The following is a 24,594-nucleotide window of genomic DNA, read 5'->3' on the forward strand; positions in this document are numbered from 1 at the left end:
ATACACCCTCTCAATAGCGAAAAAACAAATAACCTGATTAAAAAATAGGCAAAAGATCTGAACAGACATTTTTCCAGAGAAGACACAAACAGTCAGCAGGTTTATGAAAAGGTTTTCATCACTAATCATCAGGGAAATGCAAATCAAACCATAATGAAATACCACTTCACTACCTGTTAGGGTGGCTCTGATCAAAAATTTAAGAGGTAAGTTTTGGCAAGGTATTCCTGGAAAAAAAGGGAATGCTCACATGTTGTTGGTAAGAATGTAAACTGGTACAGCCATTATGGAAATAGCATGGAAAATCTCCAAAACATTAAAAATAGGACTACCATTCAATCCAGCCATCCCACTACTGGGTATATATCCAAAGTAAGTAAAATCAGTATATGGAAGAAAGATCTGCACCTTCATGTTCATTGCAGCATTATTCATAATAGCCAAGATATAGAATAAACCTAAACACCCTTCAATGGATGAATACACAAGGAAAATGTGATGTATTCACATTTTGGGAATGGAATATTCTGCCATAAAAACGAAGAAACGAAGAAAATCCTGCCTTTTGCAACAACATAGATAAAGCTAGAGGACATTATGCTAAGTGAAATAAGCCAGACACAGAAAGACAAATATTATATGATCTCACTTATATGTAGAATTTTTATAAAAGTTAAAATATAGAAGCAGAGAGTAGAACAGTAGTTGCCAGGGGCTGGTGGCAGGGAAATGGGGAGATATTGATCAAAGGGTACAAAGTTCTAAGATGAATAAGTTCTGGGGATCTAAAATATGGCATGGTGACTATAGTTACTAATTATGTATTGTATACTTGAATTTGCTAAGGCAGTAAATCTTAAGTGTCCTCACACCCCTCCCCCTGCCACACACACACACACACACACACACACACACAATGGTAAATAAGTGTGACGACAGATGTGTTCATTTAATTTTGGCAACCATTTCACAACATATGTCAAATCATCATGTTGTATACTTCGTTTGTTTGTGTTTCTTTTGAGACAGAGTCTCGCTCTGTCGCCTGGGCTGAAGGGCAGTGGCACCATCTCGGCTCACTGCAACCTCCGCCTCCTGGGTTCAAGCGATTCTCCTGCCTCAGCCTCCCAAGTAGCTGGGATTACAGGTGCCCACCACCACGCCCAGATAATTTTTGTATTTTTTTTAGTAGAGATGGGGTGTTTTACCATGTTGGCCAGGCAGGCCTCAAACTCCTGACCTCAAGTGATCTGCCCGGCTTGGCCTCCCAAAGTGCTGGGATTACAGGTGTGAGCCACTGCACCCAGCCGTATACTTCGAATATATACAATTGTTATTAGTCAAATGTACCTCAATAAAGCCGAAAGAAAAAAAACACACCTTTTCCTCCAGTGCAGTTGAAACAGATGGGGAAGAACACGTTGCCACAGTGATGAGACCCTCTTTGAATTCATGACCTCGAACCTCACCTACATCTGGACATGCCGCCTTCAAGCAGCTATACTACATTCCCTCAGCTTATTCACTTGCCCCGTCCCCTGGACAACTACACACCTTCTCTCTCCTCTAACCTTCAATACTTGCTAACTCATCCTCACTCTCATTTGATGACCTTTCTTCCTATTTCACTTAGAAGTTGAAAGAATCTGAAGACAATATTCACAGGCCCCTACCACCTGGAAGGCTGACATTAGCCTGCTGAATATACCCTTATCAGATCTGGCTAAATTGTCATTATTGTTTGCTAGCTGGGGAGCACCACTTACCATTTCCTTCTTATCTTCCTGGAAGTACACATCTACAAACATCTTTCCAACAACATAAGGGAGGGCACTTTCAATAAAGTTTACACATTTGTCCCACTGAGGCAGCAAAGTTGTGGTCCCCTGGATTACCTGTGGGAGATAATTGATCCAGATTAAACTTCATTTGGATAAAATCCATGGCTGAAAAAAAATTCAAACAACCTGAAGAAAACAGTCTACAAAACATTGCACACCCTAACCCATATATATGCATCAGATAGTAGAGGCAAAGGTAAAATAGATGAGGAAAAAAAATTCTGCTTGTCCCCATTATATTTCAAACTAAATGAAAATGTTTTAGGCCGGGCGCAGTGGCTCACATCTGTAATCTCAGCACTTTAAGAAGCCCAGGTGGGCAGATCACCTGAGGTCAGGTGTTGGAGACCAGCCTAGCCAACATGGTGAAACCCCGTGCTTACAAAAAATACAAAAATTAGCGAGGCAGGGTGGTGCATGCCTGTAATCCCAGCTACTTGGGAGGCCAAGGTGGGAGAATTGTGTGAACCCAGGAAGCGGAGGTTGCAGTGAGCTGAGATCGGGCCACTGCACCCCAACCTGGGCAACAGAGTGAAACTCTGTCTCAAAAAAAAAAAAAAAAAAAAAAAAAAGGAAGAAAAGAAAGTGTTTTAACAGTTAAAATAATATATTTATCCTTTCTTCCCAATTTTCCCCATTAACAAAGAATCTGGAAAATGGTATCATCATTTTTCTGCAGTCAGCAGGGACATGAGAAGATGCTGTCCAAGTGTCCAGATAATATTTAATATCTACTGAGAACTAAAGTTCCACCAACAAGGTCTGGATTCAGTGGGTGAGCAAAGTTCCTGCCCAGCGAGGGTTGCCTTGCTCCGAGTAGCACTCAACAAGGCAGACCAGGAGAACACGGTCCACCACGAACGACACGGGGAGCATCTTTACATTGTGTCACAGCAAAAAACACACTGATAAACAAGCAAAATACAGATGTAAATGCTCTGCCCATCTGTCCCAATTATACCATTACAAACAAGTAAGAAGGTTCCCAAGCAGGACCTGGAAGGGTCAGAGGTTTACTCTTGGGGATACAAGCAGAGAAATATAGTGTAAGTTGCCCTTGGAAGTTGAGGGTACAGGCAGGGAGGAAGGGAGGCCCTGAGAACGGTGGCCAGAAGTGTCCTTTGCACAGTGTTAGACCCAGGTTGTTTTGAGGAATGGGATTAAGGCTTAATTTCATCTATTCTTCCTCTGATTTCTGGTAACCTCTCTCAGAGGTAAGGGATGAATCTATTTTTAAAACCTCTAGAGAAAGAGATCCTACAACCTTCTTCGGCAATTCAATATTATATTTAGCACTTCCTCAAGAAACATCCCCTCATACCTAACCTTAAATGTTCACACACTGCTTCTTACACCTCTCTCATTCTCTTCACAGTAGGGGTGGAAAGCAGCTGGGCATCATCTTTTATGCGAATCATAGCAGTTAAAACACACACACACACGCACACACAATCTACTTGTTTTGTAACTTAACCCATCAATACGACATATATATATATGTGTATATATATATATATATATATATATATAGTTGTTTTATGCTGTTCTCTGGAAAAAGACTTTTTTTTTTTTTTGAGACGGAATCTTGCCCTGTTGCCCAGGCTGGAGTACAGTGGTGCCATCATCTCAGCTCACTGCAGCCTCCGCCTCCTGGATTCAAGCGATTCTCCTGCCTCAGCCTCCCAAGTAGCTGGGACTACAGGCATGTGCCACTACGCCTGGCTAATTTTTGTATTTTTTGTAGAGACGAGGTTTCACCACCTTGGCCAGGCTGGTCTCAAACTCCTGACCTCAAACAATTTGCCTGCTTCGGCTTCCCAAAGTGCTGGAATTACAGGCGTGAGCCACTGCACGTAGCCCTAAAGTAACTTTATATGCTAGTGACTTTATAGGGTCAAAGCATATCCAAAATAATTGCACTACTCTTCCAGAGTAATGGCCCACTAAGAATTTCTATTTAATAGTTCCTCTAATAACAGAAATGCCTCTTGAATGAAATCATAGCTTACAAGATTCACCATTCACTTCACTTTAAATTGATAGAAAAATAAAAACTGTTTCAAAGATACAAAATCCTTACGGCCTCTAGTGGAAGGAGAATTAGTCAGATACAAGCCTCGAAAACAAAGATGAGAGTAACATGGCTATAAACTGGGAGGCGAGCCAAGGGTGGGAGAGAAGCCAAGATTAAAGAGCCAGGTGAGGCCCGACACAGTAGCTCATGCCTTTAATCCCAGCACTTTGGGAGGCCGAGGTGAGAGGATCATTTGAGCTCTGGAGTTCAAGACAAGCCTGGGCAACATGGCAAGACCCCAACTTGAATAAAAATAAATAAATAAAGAGCCAGGTGAGCAGGTGGAGGAGGTCTCAGAGAAAACTAAATTAGAGCCTCTTGGACCTAGCAGAGGATAGATGCAAAGATGGAAGGTATAGGCAAAGTTTAAGACAAAATTCCATTTCCAAATTGAAAATGAAATTCTACCATCTAATATCTCTATCATGCACATTTTAAATATTCAGAATACTGAAAATAAAAGATAGTTACAAATATATCACAAAGAAATGTTAAAACTATAATTACAGTGATGCAGTTAAAAACTCTGGGGGAAAATGGGAATCCACTGATAAGACGGGGAAGTTTGAAAACAATGTGTGGCCTCTAGCATTTCTCTAAATATCTTCATATAACCCATCAAAGTAGAGCTTGAGTGTATCTTATCGTATGTAATTTATACCTAAATAAAAATAAATAAGGCACACACACAAAACAAACAAAAAAACAACAGAGCTTGAGCTACAAATGCCCTCTGTCTAATCCCTGAAGATGATTTTTATTGGATCAGTTAATACATGGACGATTCCAGCATGAAAGTTATCCAGCGATGTAACATTGCAATCCTCTTAAACTTACCCTTGAGAATTCCAGCCATCTATACTGAAAGCGCCTGCTAAGGTTTGGAATTCTGGAATAAACCATTCTCCACACCAAATAGTTGGCAATGGTCCTGTTAACAGAGAGAGATGCTCATTTATTGTATTTTAGGTCAATATCTGATGCTCTGTAGAACACCTTGAGAAAAACAGTTGGCAAAGCTCCACCGAGGGACCTCTTACTCATACAAAAATGCAGAACTTTCACTTGAGAAATGACATAAGATGATAAATGTCAATAAGCACAACCAAAATTGGCTTGCTTTTCACCACCCAACAGAGATAGACGAAGGAAAGATTCCAGCCCCAGCCCTCAGAGTGAACATTTTGCTTTCACCCTCAGGGTATAAAGTCCACTGTTACACAGCCTTTCATGTCTGGAAATTGTGAGTACCTTCAAATTACAGCAGATCCTCAAATAGCATCATTTCATTCAACATCCTTTTGTTATACAGTTGATAAGAAAAAAATCCATTCTGGGCCAGGGTCACTGTCTGTAGAGTTTGCACAGTCTCCCCAAGTCTGCACAGGTTTTCTCTAGGTACTGTTGTTTCCTCCCACATCCCAAAGATGTGCCTGTTAGGTTAATCGGCGTGTCTACACGTTCCCAGTGTGAGCGAGCATGCTGTGTGAGTGACTGCACCCTGCGACAGGATGGCGTCCTAGCCAGGGCTGGTTCCCGCCTGCTGCCCTGAGCTGCCTAGATAGGCTCCAGCACCTGCAACCCTGAACTAGAATAACTGGGTTAATAATCATCTTACTTGCTTTTATTCATCTTTCTTAAATGTATGCATGGCTCACATGTATTCAATGTTCAATACTAGAAGCGTTTTGGTCTTTATTTAGAAGTTTGATGATGTTTTTGTGAGCAGGAATATGCCATAGGAACTTAACTCTTGTTTACATCAATTAGCCTATGGTAAAACTGATTTCATTATCTGTCATTTTGCTTAAAGTCACGGTTTCCAAGAACCTATGGATGATGTTAAGTGAGGACTTACTGGATTAGGTGACTTGATACCATGCCTATGTATTCTTTGCCTTTGGAAACTAACAGCAAAATATTGGCTAATACCAATCATCTAATTTTGCACCCTCATTCTATACTTACTAAATATGTGAGTTTGGACAAGTCACTTAAGGTCTGTGATTTTACCTTTCCTTGTCATACAATGAGGATCATCCCCACCTTACAGGGTTGTTGTAGGGTTCAAATAAATAACAAAATGCTTGACAAATATATTTCTGGGGTTTTGTCTTTCACTTCCAAATGTATGAATAAGCTCATGTAATGCCCATAATACATATCTTTAAAAATATGTTAAATTTTAAGGGTTGCCTTTTTCTATAAGCAAAAGATGACCTGACCTCATAAGAATGTGTGATCTGAGTTAATTTCTAACCCAATAGTGATGATGGATTTTTAATGATCCATTCCCCTCCCAGCTATGCCATTACCATGGTGAGTAATAACACACATTCCTGAAATGGCTTTCTGGTCAATCATGTGAGAGCACTGTGACATGATGACACGAAAAGCCCATCAAGAACAAACCACACTCTCATTTGTATGACATTCTGACAGTGGACATGTGCTCCTACTAGTAAAATATTTTTCAGCATACATACCCAATACATGGATGTTTAATTTCTACAGAGATATACTAATAGACTAATATATTAGGAATATTTTTAAATACAAAAATGGAAATTTCAAAAGATGAGGTAAAATGAAATTAAAAATCTTCAAAGGTCATTAATCCTTCAAACACCATTGGGTTAATTCTTCAAGACATAGTGTCTATATAGGATTTGGTTAATACAATGACAATGGATATAAATCCACATTTCTTAGAGTCTTCTTGACTATTTCAAAAATTTATGGCATGTCTTTGTCAGATTACCATTGTGCTTGTTCTTGTTAGACTACCATTGTATTTCTCTCGTCATCTGGCTAACCAACATGGCGTACCAGCCTGGGAGAAGGGTCACTTCTGCCAATTTCTAGCTGTTCTCTTGTGCTTACATCATCAATAATCATTTCAATTCCTGTTTCTCTGGAAGAATTTTTAAGCCACTTATCTACGCTGTATGTAGTAAACTAGACAAACTAGATAATAAAATTCATAAATCCACAGATATATATAAACTGCTCAAGATTTTTTTTTTTTGAAGATGGAGTCTCGCTCTGTCACCCAGGCTGGAATGCAATGGTGCGATCTCCACTCACTGCAACCTCTGCCTCCTGGGTTCAAGCAATTCTCCTGCCTCAGCCTCCTGAGTAGCTGGGATTACACGTGCCTGCCACCACGCCTGGCTAATTTCTATATTTTTAGTAGAGAAGGGGTTTCACCATGTTGGTCAGGCTGGTCTCAAACTCCTGACCTCAGGTGATCCTCCCGCCTCAGCCTTCCAAAGTGCTGGGATTACAGGCATGAGCCACTGCACCAGCTGAGATTATTTTTAATACATTGAACGAAAACAAGCCAGTGAGGGTGACAGTGGCCCTCTCACATGTTCCACGCAGATCAAATGAAGGGTCCATAGCCATCAATATAGAACTCTATAAAGCATAATTATTTTTCTTAAAAAGTTTTTTTATTTCAATAGCTTTTGGGGATATAAGTGGTTTTTGGTTATATGGATAAATTGTATAGTGGTGGGCCGCGTGCGGTGGCTCAAGCCTGTAATCCCAGCACTTTGGGAGGCCGAGACGGGCAGATCACGAGGTCAGGAGATTGAGACCATCCTGGCTAACACGGTGAAACCCCGTCTCTACTAAAAAATACAAAAATCTAGCCGGGCGAGGTGGCGGGCACCTGTAGTCCCAGCTACTCGGGAGGCTGAGGCAAGAGAATGGCATGAACCCGGGAGGCTGAGCTTGCAGTGAGCCGAGGTCCAGTCACTGCACTCCAGCCTGGGCGACAGAGCAAGACTCCGTCTCAAAAAAAAAAAAAAAAAAAAAAAAAAAATTGTATGGTGGTGAAATCTGAGATGTTATAGTGCATCCATCACCCAAGTAATGTACACTGGATCCAATCTGTAGTTTTTTTTTTATCCCTCATCCCCTTCCTACTCTCCCTGTTTCTGAGTCTCCAAAGTCCATTATATTACTGTGTATAAAGCTTAATTATTTTTAAATTTAAATAAAGATATAGAAGTTCTAAAATGTTCTTCTCAGACCCAATGGATCTTGTTAGGGTATGCACATTCCCCTAAGATACCACTGCCCTCATCAGCAGAGTCTGGCCCTTGTCCATCTCTGTTGAGGCCACTAAGTGGTTTGGGGTCATTCCTTTGGCTCTTTTGCATTCACATCTCCACGCCTTAATAGGATAAGAAGTGCTCACTGAGCACTTATTGTTGGCCAAGTACTGTGCCAGATGCCATGAGGAACGTAAAGAAATAAGAACCCAGCACCTCCAGTTAGAGAACTCAAAGTCCAGCTGGGAACACAGGACTTCAGACTTCAGCTTGTTCATGTAATTGGGTTGTTTAATTGAAGGAACACACTGTAAGTATATAAGGGATCTTTCTTTCATTCACTCAATCAACACATCCTGAGCACCCACACATACACTAACAGTTCTACGTGCTGGGGAGATGGATAGTCCCTGATTTCCTGATGCTTTTAGTTGAGCAGGGGAGATGAGGCAAGTGCATAAATGATGATTTGGTAGACTCTAGCACCGAAAAGTGCATGCCGGACACTTCACTGTAAGGATAGTACATCTCAAACTGAGGGCTAAGGGAAGACTTCATGAGAGGAGCATGCCGAAAGGTTAAAAGGCTTTGGTGTTACAAACAGGAACGTGAACTCTGGACCAGCTAAATAATGGTCGAATTGGCTGATGTGTTGGAGAGGATGGTGAACAGGATCATCACTCAAGAAAGTGGGCAGAAAGGCCAGCCACACCGGGGAGATGCAGACAGCGACCAGGGCATGGTCTCTAGCACATTCATGGGCCAATCCTGGTCTTAGTGCAAGGACTTTATGTTCTTTGTCTCTAAAATACCTCTTGCCAGGCATGTGAACCATGCTGGATCCATAGGTGGAGACGAGAAGGAAGTCAACAGCCAGCAGATGTCCTTTCATCAGTTCAAAAGATATTCCCTCAAAGGCGTGGTGATGAGCCAGAATAACTGGGGAAGTTGTTAGGGGGCCCGGTGGTGGCGGTGGAAGAGGCAGTATGGCAAAGTATACTGGGGTTTGAGAAGTAGGGGCCCTTCCAGCTCCCCTGAAATCATCCCATTTAGGCATCTCACATTAACTATGATCCTCACAGTGCTGCTGTAAGAGAGATGTTATTATACCCATTTTACATATGAGGAAACTTCAGGCTTAGAACCATTAAGTAAACTCATGATCACATATTCGATGAGTCTCAAACTAGAATCACCTGGGGAAGTTGTTAAACGTCCACATGCCTAGGCCACCCCAGGCCAATTAGGTCACAATCTCTGAAGTGGTACCCAACATAAATGTTGCTTATAAATCTCCTCAGCTCAGTCCAATGTGAGGCCAAGTTGAAGAACCACTGTAACAAACAATGGAGGCCAGACGAGACCCAGGTGTGTCTAACTCTAAAGCCTGCATGCTTTTCGTTATGCCACACAGCGATGAATTAAAGCCTCTAATTTTTTTGTTTGTTTGTTTGTTTTTTGTTTTTTTGAGACAGAGTTTCACTCACTCCTGTCACCCAGGCTGGAGTGCAATGGCACTATCTAAGCTCACTGCAGCCTCGACCTCCTGGGCTCAAGGGAACCTCCTGCCTCAGCCTCCCAAGTAGTTGGGACTACAGGCACATGCCACTGTGCTCAGCACATTTTTTTGTATTTTTGGTAGAGACAGGGTTTCACCATTTTGCCAGGCTGGTCTCAAACTCCTGGACTCAAGTGATCCATCCAATTCGGCCTCCCAAGTTGCTGGGATTACAGGCGTGAGCCACCATGCCTAGCCAAGCCTCTAATTCAGCTAAGATTTCCTGGCCAATCACAGAGACCCCAAAATACTCCAACAAAGATGCTTCACAGAAATCTAAGGGCATAAAAATTATGAGGACTTCCTGGACAAGGCATTACAAAGGGTGATAGCATAACAACCAGACCTCTGTAAGCGGGAAGCTGGAATGCTGAGAAGTTCACACAGCGAGACAATGGCACTGATGAGTTTCTTCAGTGTGTTATAAATACACTGACAGAACGCTATGGAGCACAGCTTTGGAGTGCTAATATTACCACGCCAGGAACAGATATAACCATAATGACTGAATCACTGTCACCTAATGCTCAGATACATCAAAAAGCAAAAACCAGACTCAGCAACAGTCCTTGAAAATAACACATAATATCCTTTTTTTCCAAAAAACACATTTTCAGCCATATGGTAATTTCCCCAAGTGGCAATAAATAAAATAGAGAAAGGCCAAGCGTCTCAGAAGAGAACCCACCACAAAGAGAGCAACAGGAAATCATTTCTTAAAGCCTCTGACTTGGAAGATTTTTTTAATTTTTAGATTTGGGATGCTCAATTGGTAAGTACAATGCAAATATTCCAAAATCTGAATAAATCCAAAATCAGAAACACTTCTGATCCCAGGTATTCTGGATAAGGGATACTCAACCTGTAGAGGCAGCTTACATTTGTATTACATTTCAGAGATCATAAATTACCTTCTTTGATTTTTATAACAGTGCTGTGAAGTGATTATTATTATTATCCTTATTTTCAGATGAAGAAAACAAAGGTAAGAGGTCAAGGTACTTCCAAGAATGTATCAAATCTAGGACCAACATCTGGGTTTTCAGATTCCAGAGCTTGCATTTGCTCCTCTCGGTCATACTATCTGAAGCGAGCCACAGAGGTTCTTCTTAAAGGTTCTCAAAGCCAGAGATCTTCCTAAATCCTACGGGCTGCCCAGAGGCATATGTAAGGCAGTGATTCTGAAAGTGTGTCCCTGAGCCAGCAGCTTCAGCATCATCTGAGAACTTGTTAGAAAATTCCGAGGCCTTACCCCCAGACCTGCTGAATCAGAATCTGTGGGGCGGGGGGCCAGCAGACTGTATTTTAGCAAGCCCTCCAGGGGATTCTGATCCGTGTCAGTTTTGAAAACAGCTGGTCTAGGAAAACTCCATCTCCTCATCATTCTGCACATACAGCTCAACTAGGACTTCCTAAATCCCACATCAGTGCTTCTGAAACTTGAATGTATATATGAGTCCCCTGGGGATCTTCTTCAATTTCAGCCTCTGACTCAGTAGGTCTGGGGCAGAGCCTGATAGGCATTTCTGACAAACTCCCCAGTAATGTCTCTGCTGCTCATCTGTAGGCCATTCTTTGACTAGCAAGACCCTAGATCACTCTCAGAAGAGCTGGCCCCCAGGAGAGGTCCACATAACAGCACGTTTTCCAGGTCATCCTTTGGGAACATGCAACAAGAATCATCTTACTTTAATGTACATTGTACTTGCTTTCTATGAAAAGAAAACTAAAGACAGGAATACTTACAGGGTCTTTGACAAAACTCCAAGGGTTTGCTCTAGGCCAGTCTGCTAAAAAACAAAACAACAACAACAACAAAAACAAAAGAAAACAGTCCTGGTGCACATGATCTCCATGGGGCCAGCCCTGGCCTAGAAGAGGAAACCACAGCAACTCCTCCTGATGCCAACCGTCCTTGGCCTCTCCTCCTCCCACTCTTACTCCTCAGATAAAAGTAGATGGGAAGTGTCTGAGGCAGCCTCAAGTCAGGAGTGAGAAGGAGAATTGAGGGTGGACAGAAAGGGACGGAAGTCTATAGAGCTCCTCACCCAGTGATGTGCTAGTAAATGTTACCAACTGCCTTGTCGAAGAAAAAAAAAATGATTTGTTACATTTGCCAATTTCCATGGTGTCAAAATCCCCCATGGTTGAATTCAAACTATCAACATGAGATCACTGAACATGTAGTTAGGAAGAGATGCGCATAACATGAGAGATCATCAGTACCTCCTTACCCCCTTTCCACCTTCAACACCAGCTCTTGTTCCCCACAGGCAGCCTCCGGCTCATTCCTCCAAGGGTCCCTCCCTGGCCACCTACTCCCTTGGGCTGCAAGGTTTGGCACCACCACCACTGGAGGATCTCATTGCTCTAATTCTGTACCATGCACCACCTACCGAAGAGTCAGTGCCACTGTCCCCACAGCCACTCAGTCAGAGAGAGAGGCCTAATCCCCTAGACTGGCAGTGGGAGTAATATAAGAAGGGAGAAGCAGCAATTGAGAAATAAACAGCTGAAAGAAAAAAAAACAAACAATCCCATCAAAAAGTGGGCAAAAGACATGAATAGACAATTCTCAAAAGAAGATATACAAATGGCCAACAAACATATGAAAAAATGCTCAATATCACTAATTATCAGGGAAGTGCCAAACCACAATGAGATACCACCTCACTCCTGTGAGAATGGCCACAATCAAAAATAAAAAAATAACAGATATTGGCATGGATGTGGTGAAAAGGGAACACTTTTACACTGCTGGTGGGAATGTAAACTAGTACAACCACTGTGGAAAACAGTGTGGAGATTCCTTAGAGAACTAAACAGAACTACCGTTTGATCCAGCAATCCCACCACTGGGTATCTACCCAGAGGGAAAGAAGTCATTATACGAAAAAGATACTAGCTCATGCATGTTTATAGCAGCACAATTCGCAATCGTAAAAATATGGAACATACATAAATGCCCATCAACCGACAAATGGATAAAGAAAATGTGGTATATATACACCATGGAATACTACTCAGCCATAAATGGGAAGGAAATCATGGCATTTGTAGCAACCTGGATAGAGCTGAAGATGATTATTCTAAGTGAAGTAACTCAGGAATGGAAAAATATATAACGTATGTTCTCACTTTCAAGCAGGAGGTAAGCTATGAGAATGCAAAGGCATAAGAACAATATAATGGACTTTGGGGACTCGGGGGAGGGTGGTGAGAAATACAAGACTACACACTGGGTACAATGTACACTGTTCAGGTGATGGGTACACCAAAACCTCAGAAATCACCACTAAAGAATTTTTCCATGCAACTAAACACCACCTGTTCCCCCACAATTATTGAAATAAAAATAAAAATTAAAAAATAAGAAATGAACAGCTGACACCAACACAAGATGGCTTTGAACCCCTGAAAATTGCAGGAGAATTGCCAAAGCTAGCAATATCTAACTATCTGAGGGTACAACATGCTAGTATCTCCAAAATGAGCAGTGAAGCATCTGAAAAGTATCTCTTTTCACACCAAGACATTTATGGAAAAAAAGAGGTAAGACATAGAAATGAGGGTGACCCCATTTAGAATCTCAGCTGTTTCCTCTTAGAGGTGTGATCTTGGCCAAGTTGCTTAACCAAAGCTTCCTCATCTGTAAAGTGGGAACAACACATAGAACTGTAAAAATCAAAGATGTTAACCATAATGGTTACCTGTATATGATTTTCATAGGCAGATTCTCAAAACAGAGGCACAGCAGAGATGCCCAATGTGAGAAGGCTTGGCTGGCTTTTTCTTCAATGGTGCCTCCAGGGGAAAGGTAGGAGGTGGGAGGATCCTCATAACATTCATCTGATGCCTTTCCTCTACATATCCTGAGTCCAAGCTGGCCCCTCAGCTCTCTAGCGCCCTGCCTTGCAGGTGACACCCAAGTTCATGCTAGTTCCACCACTCAAGATGCTTACCATCCCCTTTTCTCCATTCTCCCGTACCTAGAAAATTCCTCTTTATCCTTTGGGGTTCCATTCATATGTCACCTCCTCGTGGTGGTGATGGGGTATCTGGTTAACTTCTAGAATTTTTAAAGTGTCTACTACGTGAGAAGCACTGTGCTAGGCCACAATGCTTAAAAAAGTAATCACAAGAGAGCCTGCCAGAAGCAACCTAAGTGTCCATCAACAGATAAATGGATTTAAAAAAATGTGGTACATATACACAACGGAGTACTATTCAGCCATGAAAAAGAATGAGATCCTGTCATTTCCAGAAACATGAGTGGAACTGGAGATCATAATGTTAAGTGAAATAACCAGGCACAGAAAGACAAACTTCACATGTTCTCACTTATTTGTGGGAGCTAACAATTAAAATAATTGAATTCACAGAGATAGAGAATAGAAGAGTGGCTATTGGAGGGTGGGAAGGGTAGCAGAGGAGAAGGAGGGAAGGAGGGATGGCTAATGGGTACAAAAAATAGAATGAATAAAACCTAGCAGTTGCTAGTACAACAGGTAACTATAGTCAAAAATAGTGTAAATGTACATTTTTAAATAAATAACACAGTATAATTGGATTAATTGTAACACAAAGGACAAATGCTTGAGGGGATAGATACCCCATTTACCTTGATGTGATTATTATGCATTGCATTCCTGTATCAAAATATGTCCTGTACTCACAAAAATTAAAAATTTAACAAAGAGTGCCTGCCATCAGGTACCCACAGTGTCACAGAGGTGGGGAGCAGGGAAGCATTTGCCATTGAGAGAAAAGTCGTCATTTCAAGAAAATGAGATATGCTCTTTGATAAAGGCACGTCTAGGGAAACTCCAACTGCTTTTCCTCCCGGGCATATAGCTAAACTCTATTTCCCCGTCTCCCCCACAGCTAGATGAGTCACAAGACTGAGTTCTGGCTTATGGAATATGGGTAGACGTGACATACCCCAGTTCTAGGCCTTCCCACCAAAACCTATACAATCCTCCACCCTCTCTGTTTCTCCATCCTCCAGCTGAATAGAGAAGATGCCAAACATCCAAGGGAGAGCAGAGCCACAAGATGAAAGGAGTCTGGGTTCCTGAGTCACTATTCAGAAGAAAGCTCTCTTACACGGACACCCATGTTCAGACTGTTCCATGAGCAGAGGGTACAATTTAGCCAATGAGTGTTTAGAGGTGCTGGTTATAGCAACTGGCATATCATCATCAATAGAAAATGACCATCAATGGAAAAACATCACCATAGTATGCAAATAAAATACTGTCGGACTTCTCATGATGTGTACATTGTGTTGAAATCTGACAAGAATACACAGAATACAAGTTGCTTTTTTATGAACTGGTGGTTGAGGGATAAACTGTGTGAAAGATATTTGGGTTTTGGCTTTATATTTAATTTATTTATTTTTTAAGACAGAGTCTCGCTATGTCACCCAGGCTGGAGTGCAGTGGTGTGACCTTGGCTCACTGCAACCTCCACCTCCTAGGTTCAAGAGATTCTCCCGCCTCAGCCTCCCAAGTAGCTGGGATTACAGGTGCCAGCCACCACACCCAGCTAAATTTTGTATTTTTTTAGTAGAGACAGGGTTTCACCATGTTGGCCAGGTTGGTCTTGAACTCCTGGCCTCAAGTGATCTGCCGGCCTCAGCCTCCCTAAGTGCTGGGATTACAGGTGTGAGCCACCGTGCTTGGCCAATTTTTGTCTTTATTTTTAAATGCAGTTGTATATGTACATAATGTCTAAGGTGATTTTTCCATCTATGTTTTTTCTACTGTTGTTCACTATGTTTACATTTGTCCAAGTTATCATTTTGACAAGAATCAGAGTAAAATCTCCCTCCAGTCGTGGTCTTTTCCACTGTTACAAAAGGTCCTGCAATTACCAAGTAAAATCATCACGACACAGATGCTTTTTCTAATAGAGTAAACCAAATTCCAATCTATCCTCTGATTGTAAATTAGGCTTTTTTTGGAAGTAAAATTAATCAGTGTTCAGAAGTACCTACTCTTTTAACACAGATACTAGAAGACACTGACTCACGAGGTGAAGGAGGAATCTCTAGCAGGCCAAACTCCATCTTTCAACGGAAATTACCACCAGAATTTAAAATGTGCTCCGTAACTCAACAGCATATGAGTAGAAAATCATTAGGGTCATATTTTATAGTATTTGAGAGCTAGGAAGTACTTACAAAGAAATTTCCAAATACAGTGATCCCCTTCTGCTCCCCTAAAAAAAGTTAATCGTAAGATTCTCCTGGGGTACTTGTTTAAAATAAAGATTACTTGGCCTCCCCTCCAGCTCTACTGTATCAGAATCAATGGAGGAGGGCCTTGGAATCTGCATTTCTAACAAGCACCCGAGGTGACGCTGCTGACATTCCTGACTCATGGATCAAGGCTCTACCCTGCAATATAATTACCTACCTCTAGATTCAATTTTCATTTAGAAAATTTTCGAAGAATCCTGGCTTATCTCTAAATGACATAATTTTAAGTAAATTGTTTCTTCTCTCCCTTTTCTGTATGTTTTCCTCAATGAACACAGATTACTTTTCTCATCAGAAATTATCTTAAAAAGAGCAGCAGCTCCTCTCAGGTGTCTAAGTGTTTCCGTAGGGGATAAATGCTACATTCTATTCCTAGAATTGTTGGAAGTGCCTTTTTTAAAAAACATAACTTCTGGCAACATAGCCTTGTCTGAGTCCAAATAAGAAAATATGATTTTAATCATGGCCCAGCAATTAACTCAGTAAAGTGTTTTGTAAACTCGATTCATTTTGTAAACTCTGTGATTCCTTTTCTGTAGTCAAAGCTGAATGCCTTAATGAACCTGTAAAATTCTCCTTCCTGGAAATTTTGAAGATTCTTCTTTGTAGTACTAAACTAGCAAAGCAACAAATTCTAAAACATTCTTTAAAATAAGAAAAACCTGGCAGTTCCTAAAGTTGTTTTATCAGTGCAATTTTTCTACCGCTCTCAAAGTGGTCTTGTGTCTTTTCAATACAGAGACTTTTGTTTATTGCCAGAAAGTGACTTACTGGTTAAAAAGGAACCAGAAAAAAAAAAAAAAAAAAAAAGCAGCAGAAGATTGAGAATGAACTGGGGAAAAAAAAAGATGTTCACACAGAAATTTTCGAAAATAACATCATTATATAACTTGTTCCCCAAGCTCATAAACAATTTAGGATCTCGAAGAGAACAGCATGGAGAAAGACCAGAAATAAAGGACAAAAACATTTGTTATCATTGCAGCAAGTACATTACACCAGACAATGGTTTTGGCCAGTTCATCACAAAGGATACCGGGATTTTCCCTATGACTCTTTTGATGTAACATTCTTTAAAAACAGTTTTCAAAGAATGTGAGAAGGGAAGCCCTTATAATTTAAAGAAAACACAAAAGTCACAGTAAAATTCACATAAAGTTCTTACTTCCTTCTCTCGGACCCTAATATCCTAAACAAATCTTTAAAGTACTGCGGGACGCGGACCACCACATTCTCGGAGGGGCTGATGTCTTTCAGGTGGGGGTAGAGTCTGGTGTCAATGACCTTCTTGATGTAGCCCAGCCAGTCGAACTGAGGGGAGAGAGAACAAAACAGAATGAGAGAACCTCTGTTAGGTAGCAAGTAAGAAAGGCAAATAGAATAGATTGAGCGTCATTCATTTCTTTTGATTTCATACCTAATAATTCAAGATGCAACTACTCAAGTCTAGAAAATAAACTCCTGATCATTGCTATTCAGACCTATTGTCTTTTTTTTTAGACAGTCTCGCTCTATCACCCAGGCTGGAGTGCAGTGGCATGATCTGGGCTCACTGCAACCTCTGCCTCCTGAGTTCAAGCAATTCTCCTGCCTCAGCCTCTGAGTAGCTGGGATTACAGGCACCCACCACCACGCCCGGCTAATTTTTTTTTTTTTTTTGTATTTTTAGTAGAGGTGGAATTTCACCATGTTGGCCAGGCTGGTCTCGAACTTCTGACTTCAAGTGATCCACCCACCTTGGCTTCCCAATGTGCTGGGATTACAGGTGTGAGCCACCGTATTCGGCCTGACCTATTGTCTTAATCACAAATGGAGCATGTGTTCTGTACCATCTACATCTGGACAACACACATACACACACACACGCACACGAACACAGTAATATGCAACCTTACTCCCTTGGCCCCCTCTAGTACTCTTCCTCCTTCCTGAACTCTCCCCTCTGTCTTTCTCTCCCCATTCTGCTCTCACTCCCCGTCCTGTACTCTTTTTTCCTCCCGTACTCTTCCCTCCTTCTCTCTTGCATTTCTCTTTCTTCTTCTAAATTCTTTCTCTATACTGTACATTTTCTCTCCCTCCCTCCCTTTCTCTGTCCTGTACTCTCCCTCACTCTCATATATACACAGAAACAGATGCCCCAGTACATAACTAGTCTCTGTGACACAGCCTTTAAAAAAAAAAAAAAAAAAAAACAAGAGGAAATAAGCAGCAACAGAAGGTAAATGCGGCCAGGCATGGTAGCTCACGCCTGTAATCCCAGCACTTTGGGAGGCCGAGGCAGGGGGATCATTTGAGGTCAGGAGTTTGAGACCAGCCTGGCCAATCCCGTCTCTATTAAAAATACAAAAAATTAGCTAGGTGTGGAAGCAGGCACCTGTAAACCCAGCTACTTGGGAGGCTAAGGCAGGAGAATCACTTGAACCTGGCAGAGGTTGCAGTGAGCCAAGATCACGCCACTGCACTCCAGCCTGGGCGACACGGCAAGACTATGTCTCAAAAAAACAAACAAAAACACAGAAAGTAACATGTCTCCATTCTTCAGAGCATCCCTATCTTACCTCAAAACACTGTATGGTGTTTCTTAGATTGGCTACTCTAAAAGTCTTTTCCCAACGTTTTCTCCGTTACCTGTGTCCACTGTTGAAATGAACCAGTTACTCACTTGCCCAACCTCCCCGGTGGTTAGGAGTGGCCACGTGACCCAATCCTACTCAATAAGAAATAAAGGGAAGACATCTGGAGATGTTCTGGAAAGGTCTGTTTGTTTTTCCTAGTAAAAGAGTTAGACACATCACTGGCCCTTTCCCCTTCTTCCTGCTCCGACACAGATGTGATATATGGAGCTGTGATGGATACCTTGCAACCGTGAGTCATCAAACATGAAGTCAAAAAGCCAACACACTAAACAGAGTAGGATGCAAAGATAGGAAGAACTTGGGCCTTTGACAACACTGTTAAACAGCTGAGCCAATGCCAACAATTACCTATGTCTAGACTTTTGTCATGTGAGAAAATAGGCTTTAAGTTTCTAAGCCACTGTTGGAAAGATGTTTTGTTCCCTATAACAGAAGGCATCCCAATACACAGACAAGGGATATTTTATGTGACTGCTGACAAAGACGATGATAACCAAGACTCAGAGTAGGTTTTACAAGACAGAAATTTACACACAGATGAAATCCAATCCCTTCTAAAATGACCAGTTGAGAGAAAGTTTTCTGGATAGTTTTCACCAACCTGGGGAATCATAGCACTCAGTTCAGAAATGTTCATTTTGTTGTACATGGCCTCACTGGTTCGGTTTTCATGAGGAATCATTATCTGTTGGAAAGAGATTTTGGTTATTTTTTTTTTTCAAGTGAACCATTTCTTACTGTATGATTACTTCCTACATGTGCCAAAACATCTGCAGAGTATTATAAAGTTTTTCAAGGCTTTGGTGTGGTGCCCAACTTCGAGGGAGAGAAAAAAAAGACATAACTTTGGGCAGGATTAAGAAAATAAACTTTCATATCCTCCTCTGCATCAAATATTGTCCCCAGTACAAAAAGAACTACCCCAAATCTCCCTCCCAATCTATAATGTGGATGGGCAAAATCTATTGCTAGCTCAATTTTGACAATTAAACTTAAGTTGGAGAATTGAGGTAAACATTGCACTGTCACCTGTGGTCTCCAGATAATGATCTCAGTATTTCATGAACCATCGACCATCCCTTCATCTCTAGGGGCAAATTTTCACTGATGAACACAGACTATCTGAATGCCACTGTCCCCCGTGATCATTCTGTCAACAGCTCATTCCCTCATTTCCCCTCTTGTTGCTTTGACCTTGAGATTTCCCTAGCCCCATTGCTGGGAGTATGGATTCAGTCACCGCCTATTCACCCATTTCAAAACCTGCCTCTCTCCAGCCCTGACTCTATACTCTTTCCATTCCCAATACTCATGCTCTTGGCCATTTGGCCAACACCAAATCTAAGCTTCTAGCCTCCACTATGTTTAACTTAAGAAGAACAGCAATGATTATCTTCCTCAAGGATCATCTTAATCACTTCCATTGACCAGCAGTAGCTCCCATATCCACCCTTCAATCATGTCATGACTTTGCCTTCGGGCCTTCCATCATCTAATTCCCTTGCATTAAACTTGCCACCTTCCCACTGCACACATGACTCTCCTACTCTTGCCTCTCCTATCCACCATCACCACCTCCATGGTTTGAACTATGACTCAGGACTGCCCAAGATTCACCGCTTCTAGCAAGCCTTTCCAATGACACTCCACTTGGTTCCAATCACAAGGGCTACTCCATCAATAAGACCTCTCCTTGTGCACACATCTCTCTAGCTGGATTGGCTAAGTATATGCTTCCATGGCTGTATTTACAAGGACTTATTTGTGCTAGACTGGACTGTCTTGTCTTCTCAGCTTCAGAAGTTTCCCTAGGACTACGTATCCCACTAATTTTGAAAGTACCTAGTGATGTGTAGTGTAAGATATGGAGGTAAGCATTACTAGCAGTGACTTTTCAAGGTAAATATTACAGAGGGCTTACTGGCAGACGTCTGCCCCCTCTTCGCTAAATGCTTCAGTGTCCTTAGCTTCCCTTTCTTCACCCTCCACAGGAGAGACCACATGTAACTTACAAACAGCCTCCTGGCTCTGTGTGAATCATTGCCTCAGAGAATATCCACACTCCTCTTCCACCAGCCCCTCCTCCGCCCTCGGAGTCTCACAGCCCCAAGTTGGAGACCTTTGGCCTCAGAGCTGTTTTCAGCTCTCTGCCAGCCACTCCCCTCCACACAATAGATTTGTCACTTCATTTAGCCTCTTGACAATTCCCAGTCTTGCCTCAGCCCAGCTGTTTTTAGTTTCCTTTTTGGTCCAAATCCCTGGCTCAGGGCAACGCCTTCCCTGCTGTTTCAGAGTTTTAGTCCAAATGAGAGCCCTGGGCCTCCTATGTGCCTGGAAAGAGAATTCAGACAGACTCTAGACATGGCTCAGAGGCACAGTCATGGACCTCGAGACATCTGCAGCAGTCTTCACAGTCTTCAAAGGTGACATGCAGGAATGAACTTCTTGCACTACAAGCAGGAGTTTGGAGAGAGCTGTACACGAACATCATCACAGCAAAGACAGACAGACCAATAATACCTCCTTACCCTTATCCTTCATCCCTACTCCCATACCTCAACACACCACCACCACCTCGCCAGACAAAACCAATCAACATTCGGACTCTTATTCACCTTGAGATTTTTACTAACTTCTCTTGTAAAAGATTTCCAACACATGTGCAAAAGTTTCTTGGTAAAAAGTATCATTTTCTTTCACTACAGGGTTTCCCCAGAAGCAGATTTTACCACATTTGTTCCCTCTTGGCCTAGGAACATATAGAGAGACTTTTACACTTTGTTTCTTCTAGAAAAAAGTTACTCCATAAACAAAGCTAACCATTTAGGAGTTCTCATTATTTTGCCCATAAGTTTGTTTTTACATCTTTTTGTCTCTACAATGAGGCAAAAAGAAGTTAAAGTAATTTACGCAGACATGTAGTTCTGTGTCATGCATATGACACAATGATATTCATTAAAGTAGGGCAAGAAAAGAATGAAAAACGGGGGCAGATACAAAGTAATACCAGAAAGGTCATTTAAAAACGTCTACCAACATGTCCTACCTACTTCTATATCAACTTTTATATCCAGTATTGGTGGACAGACTTCCCTGAGCCCATAACTTCAGCCAGAATGACTCTGAGTGGGGATAGCATAAAACAGGGACTGGATTAAAAGCAACCTTCCATTCAAGCCAGATTACTATGGATTTATTAAACATCTATCTTCTATTTAAGCCAAACATGAGTTTCTCCAGGAGAAACAGTCAAAGGGTCTCTCTGCTGCTATTCTTTGGCCACAGCTGAGCAACATATGGACACTGAATGGGCTGAAACCAGGGAGGCGGAAGGAATGAAGGGCTCTTCTGTCGCAGTCCTTGTTACTTCCCAGAGGGGATGCTACTAGTTCTACCTTAGGCCCAAAGGATAATGATACAAAATACTATTATTTGGTTGCAATTTATATTTTCATTCAGAATATACTGCCTTTAATATAAGGAAAAGAAAAGAAAGTAAAGGAAAGAAAGAGATTTTCAGTGAAGACTTACCTCAGCTATCTTAATTTCCAATCTAAGCACTGACTTCATGTCATGCTCTGCTCTGGAACTGTTAGCTCCTAAAAGCACGGCAGTATCCACCATGAACTTGTAAAGGGCCTCCCGATACTATAAGAAATAAAGAGCAAAGTGACCATGACAATAGCTTATTAGAAAATATGTTTTGGAGACACGGAAGAGCAGAAATAGCAGGCGGAAATAAATGTCTTTTATTTTCACTCTGTACGCAAAGTATGGTGCAGGCATTATGCAATACCAGCCACCCACATAACACTTTGGGAGAAAAAAGAGTGATGGCTACTTGGGTACTGTTTCCATGACAGACAGAGATGCCCAGCCATCAAGCATCAAGAGAACTAGTTTTCTGGCAACCGTCGATATTATGGATACATGAAATAACTCCAAATGAGACAAGAATAGAAAGTTAAAGGTCAGACGTCCTCTTTCCAGACAAGTGAGGCTTTAATAAAATAATGGGAAAGAACTGTTTCTAAAAGCAGGAGGCCTGATCCATAAAGAATGGTGGGAGGTGTAATTTATTCTCTTGCAACTCAATTTACCCACCTTCACACTAAGAAATAAAAGACCAGTGACAGCAGCCCTGTGTCTTTTCAGTTTTTTACAGTTTTCACAAAGTTCTGCTCCCTAGCTCAGGAAAAGAAGGAGAAAAGAGAGGAACGATGATGTGAAACCTAACAAATAGCAAATATAGAATTTCCTTCCTACATACTCATAAACCCATTTTGGGGCTACTCATATGTCATTGGGTGGGGCAGGGGTGACCTTACATCATGGGAAATAAAGAACTGCCTTAAGCCCACCTCTCATTTCAGACGTATTTGTGAGATCTCAATGCACCAGGTATTAAGTAACCTCCTTCTCATGCATTGGGAATAAGATTTACTAATATATACCTTGCCTCTGGAAGCTATTCTTACTATGTGTGTGACCTTAGGACCTATATGGTACTTAGACTATAGCAGGCCTTTAATAAATATTTGTTGAATCAGTAAGCAAGCTTTGAAAATAGTCTTAAATAGGCCAGGCGTGGTGGCTTTTGCCTGTAATCCCAGCACTTTGGGAGGCTGAGGCAGGCGGATCACCAGGTCGGCCTGGCCAATATGGTGAAACCACATCTCTACTAAAAACACAAAAAAACTAGCCGGGTGTGGTGGCACACTCCTGTAGTCCCAACTACTCGGGAGGCTGAGGCAGGAGAATCGCTCGAACCCAGAAGGCGGAGGTTGCAGTGAGCTGAGATTATGCCACTGCACTCCAGCCTGGGCAATAGAGGGAGACTCTGTCTCAAAAAAAAAAAAAAAAAAAAAAAAGGAAAGAAAGAAAATAGTCTTAAATAGAAATAATATTTTGCTATTCCCATTTCAATTCAAAACAAAACATATTTATTGGCCGGGTGTGGTAGCTCACGTTTGTAATTCTAACACTTTGGGAGGCCGAGGTGGGCAGATCACTTGAGGCCAGGAGTTTGGGACCAGCCTGGCCAACATAGTGAAACCCTGTCTCTACTAAAAATACAAAATTAGCCCGGCATGGTGGTGCATGACTATAATCCCAGCTACTCAGGAGGCTGAGGTTGCTGAGAATCGCTTGAACCCAGGAGGCATAGGTTGCAATGAGTTGAGATCGTGCCACTGCACTTCAGCATGGGCAACACAGTGAGATTCTATCTAAAAAGAAAAACCAAAAACCGTATTTATTGAGTACCTACTCAAATGTACAAGGTGGTTTAGTAGGCCCTCTGTGCATATGTTAGGAAAGAGCTATACAGACAAAAATATAATAGGTGTCTGGTTCCCAAACAGTGAGGGAGATAAACATGTAATTATTAACTATAACATTAAAGACATCAAAATAACTTCCTTAATAAAGCTGCTACATGCTTGGAAACTGAAGAGCTGGAGAGAAAATCTAGCCTGGAGAAATTGGGGACATAACATTTGACAGAGACTGGTTCCGACGCAGTGAAGAGCCCTGTGAGGTAGGTGATATGGTTTGGCTGTGTCTCCACCCAAATCTCACCTTGAATTGTAATAATCAAGGGTAGGGCCAGGTGAATATAACTGAATCATGGGGGTGGTTTCCCCCACATATCCTCATGGTAGTGAGTAAGTCTCATGAGATCTGATGGCTTTATAAATGGGAGTTCCCCTGCACAAGCTCTGTTGCCTGACACCATATAAGACGTGACTTTGCTCCTCATTCACCTTCCGCCATGATTGTAAGGCCTCCCCAGCTATGTGGAAGTGTGAGTCAATTAAACTTCTTTCCTTTATAAATCACCAAGTCTCAGGTATGTCTTTATTAGGAGAGAGAGAATGGACTAATACAGTGGGCAAGCTGCTTTTGTTGGGGGAAGAACAAATCCAGATGAGATAGGAAAGATGACTTGGGATGAAGTCATGAGGCAGCCTTGAAAGCCCTCTAAAGAATTTAGACCCTGTCTTGGGAGCAAAGGCATGCTGGGAGCAGTGCTTTCAGAACGGAACTTGCCAACTAGTGCTAAGGAGACAATGTGATGAAGGAGAGGCAGTAACAGTTAAAAGGCTACTTGTTGTAGCCAAGGCAAGTTAACAAGAATCTGACCTATAGTAGTCAGGA

At 41.8% G+C, this 24,594-nt stretch overlaps 1 protein-coding gene across 2 annotated transcripts in view; it reads right to left on the reverse strand.

Annotated features, from left to right (window-relative positions):
- The window catches only part of PHEX (phosphate regulating endopeptidase homolog X-linked), a 227,905-nt gene that overhangs the window by 141,995 nt on the left and 61,316 nt on the right, over window positions 1-24,594 (reverse strand). For both annotated transcript variants that reach the window (XM_026451889.2, XM_026451888.2), the window contains exons 7-11: window positions 21,967-22,083; window positions 19,037-19,120; window positions 16,965-17,110; window positions 4,753-4,846; window positions 1,767-1,895 (exon numbers count right to left, since the gene is read on the reverse strand). In XM_026451889.2, the coding sequence (XP_026307674.1) occupies window positions 1,767-1,895; window positions 4,753-4,846; window positions 16,965-17,110; window positions 19,037-19,120; window positions 21,967-22,083 (570 nt within the window). The remainder of the gene's footprint in view (window positions 1-1,766; window positions 1,896-4,752; window positions 4,847-16,964; window positions 17,111-19,036; window positions 19,121-21,966; window positions 22,084-24,594) is intronic.

The sequence above is a fragment of the Piliocolobus tephrosceles genome, chromosome Y, assembly GCF_002776525.5.
Source record: "Piliocolobus tephrosceles isolate RC106 chromosome Y, ASM277652v3, whole genome shotgun sequence".
NCBI classification, from domain to species: domain Eukaryota; kingdom Metazoa; phylum Chordata; class Mammalia; order Primates; family Cercopithecidae; genus Piliocolobus; species Piliocolobus tephrosceles.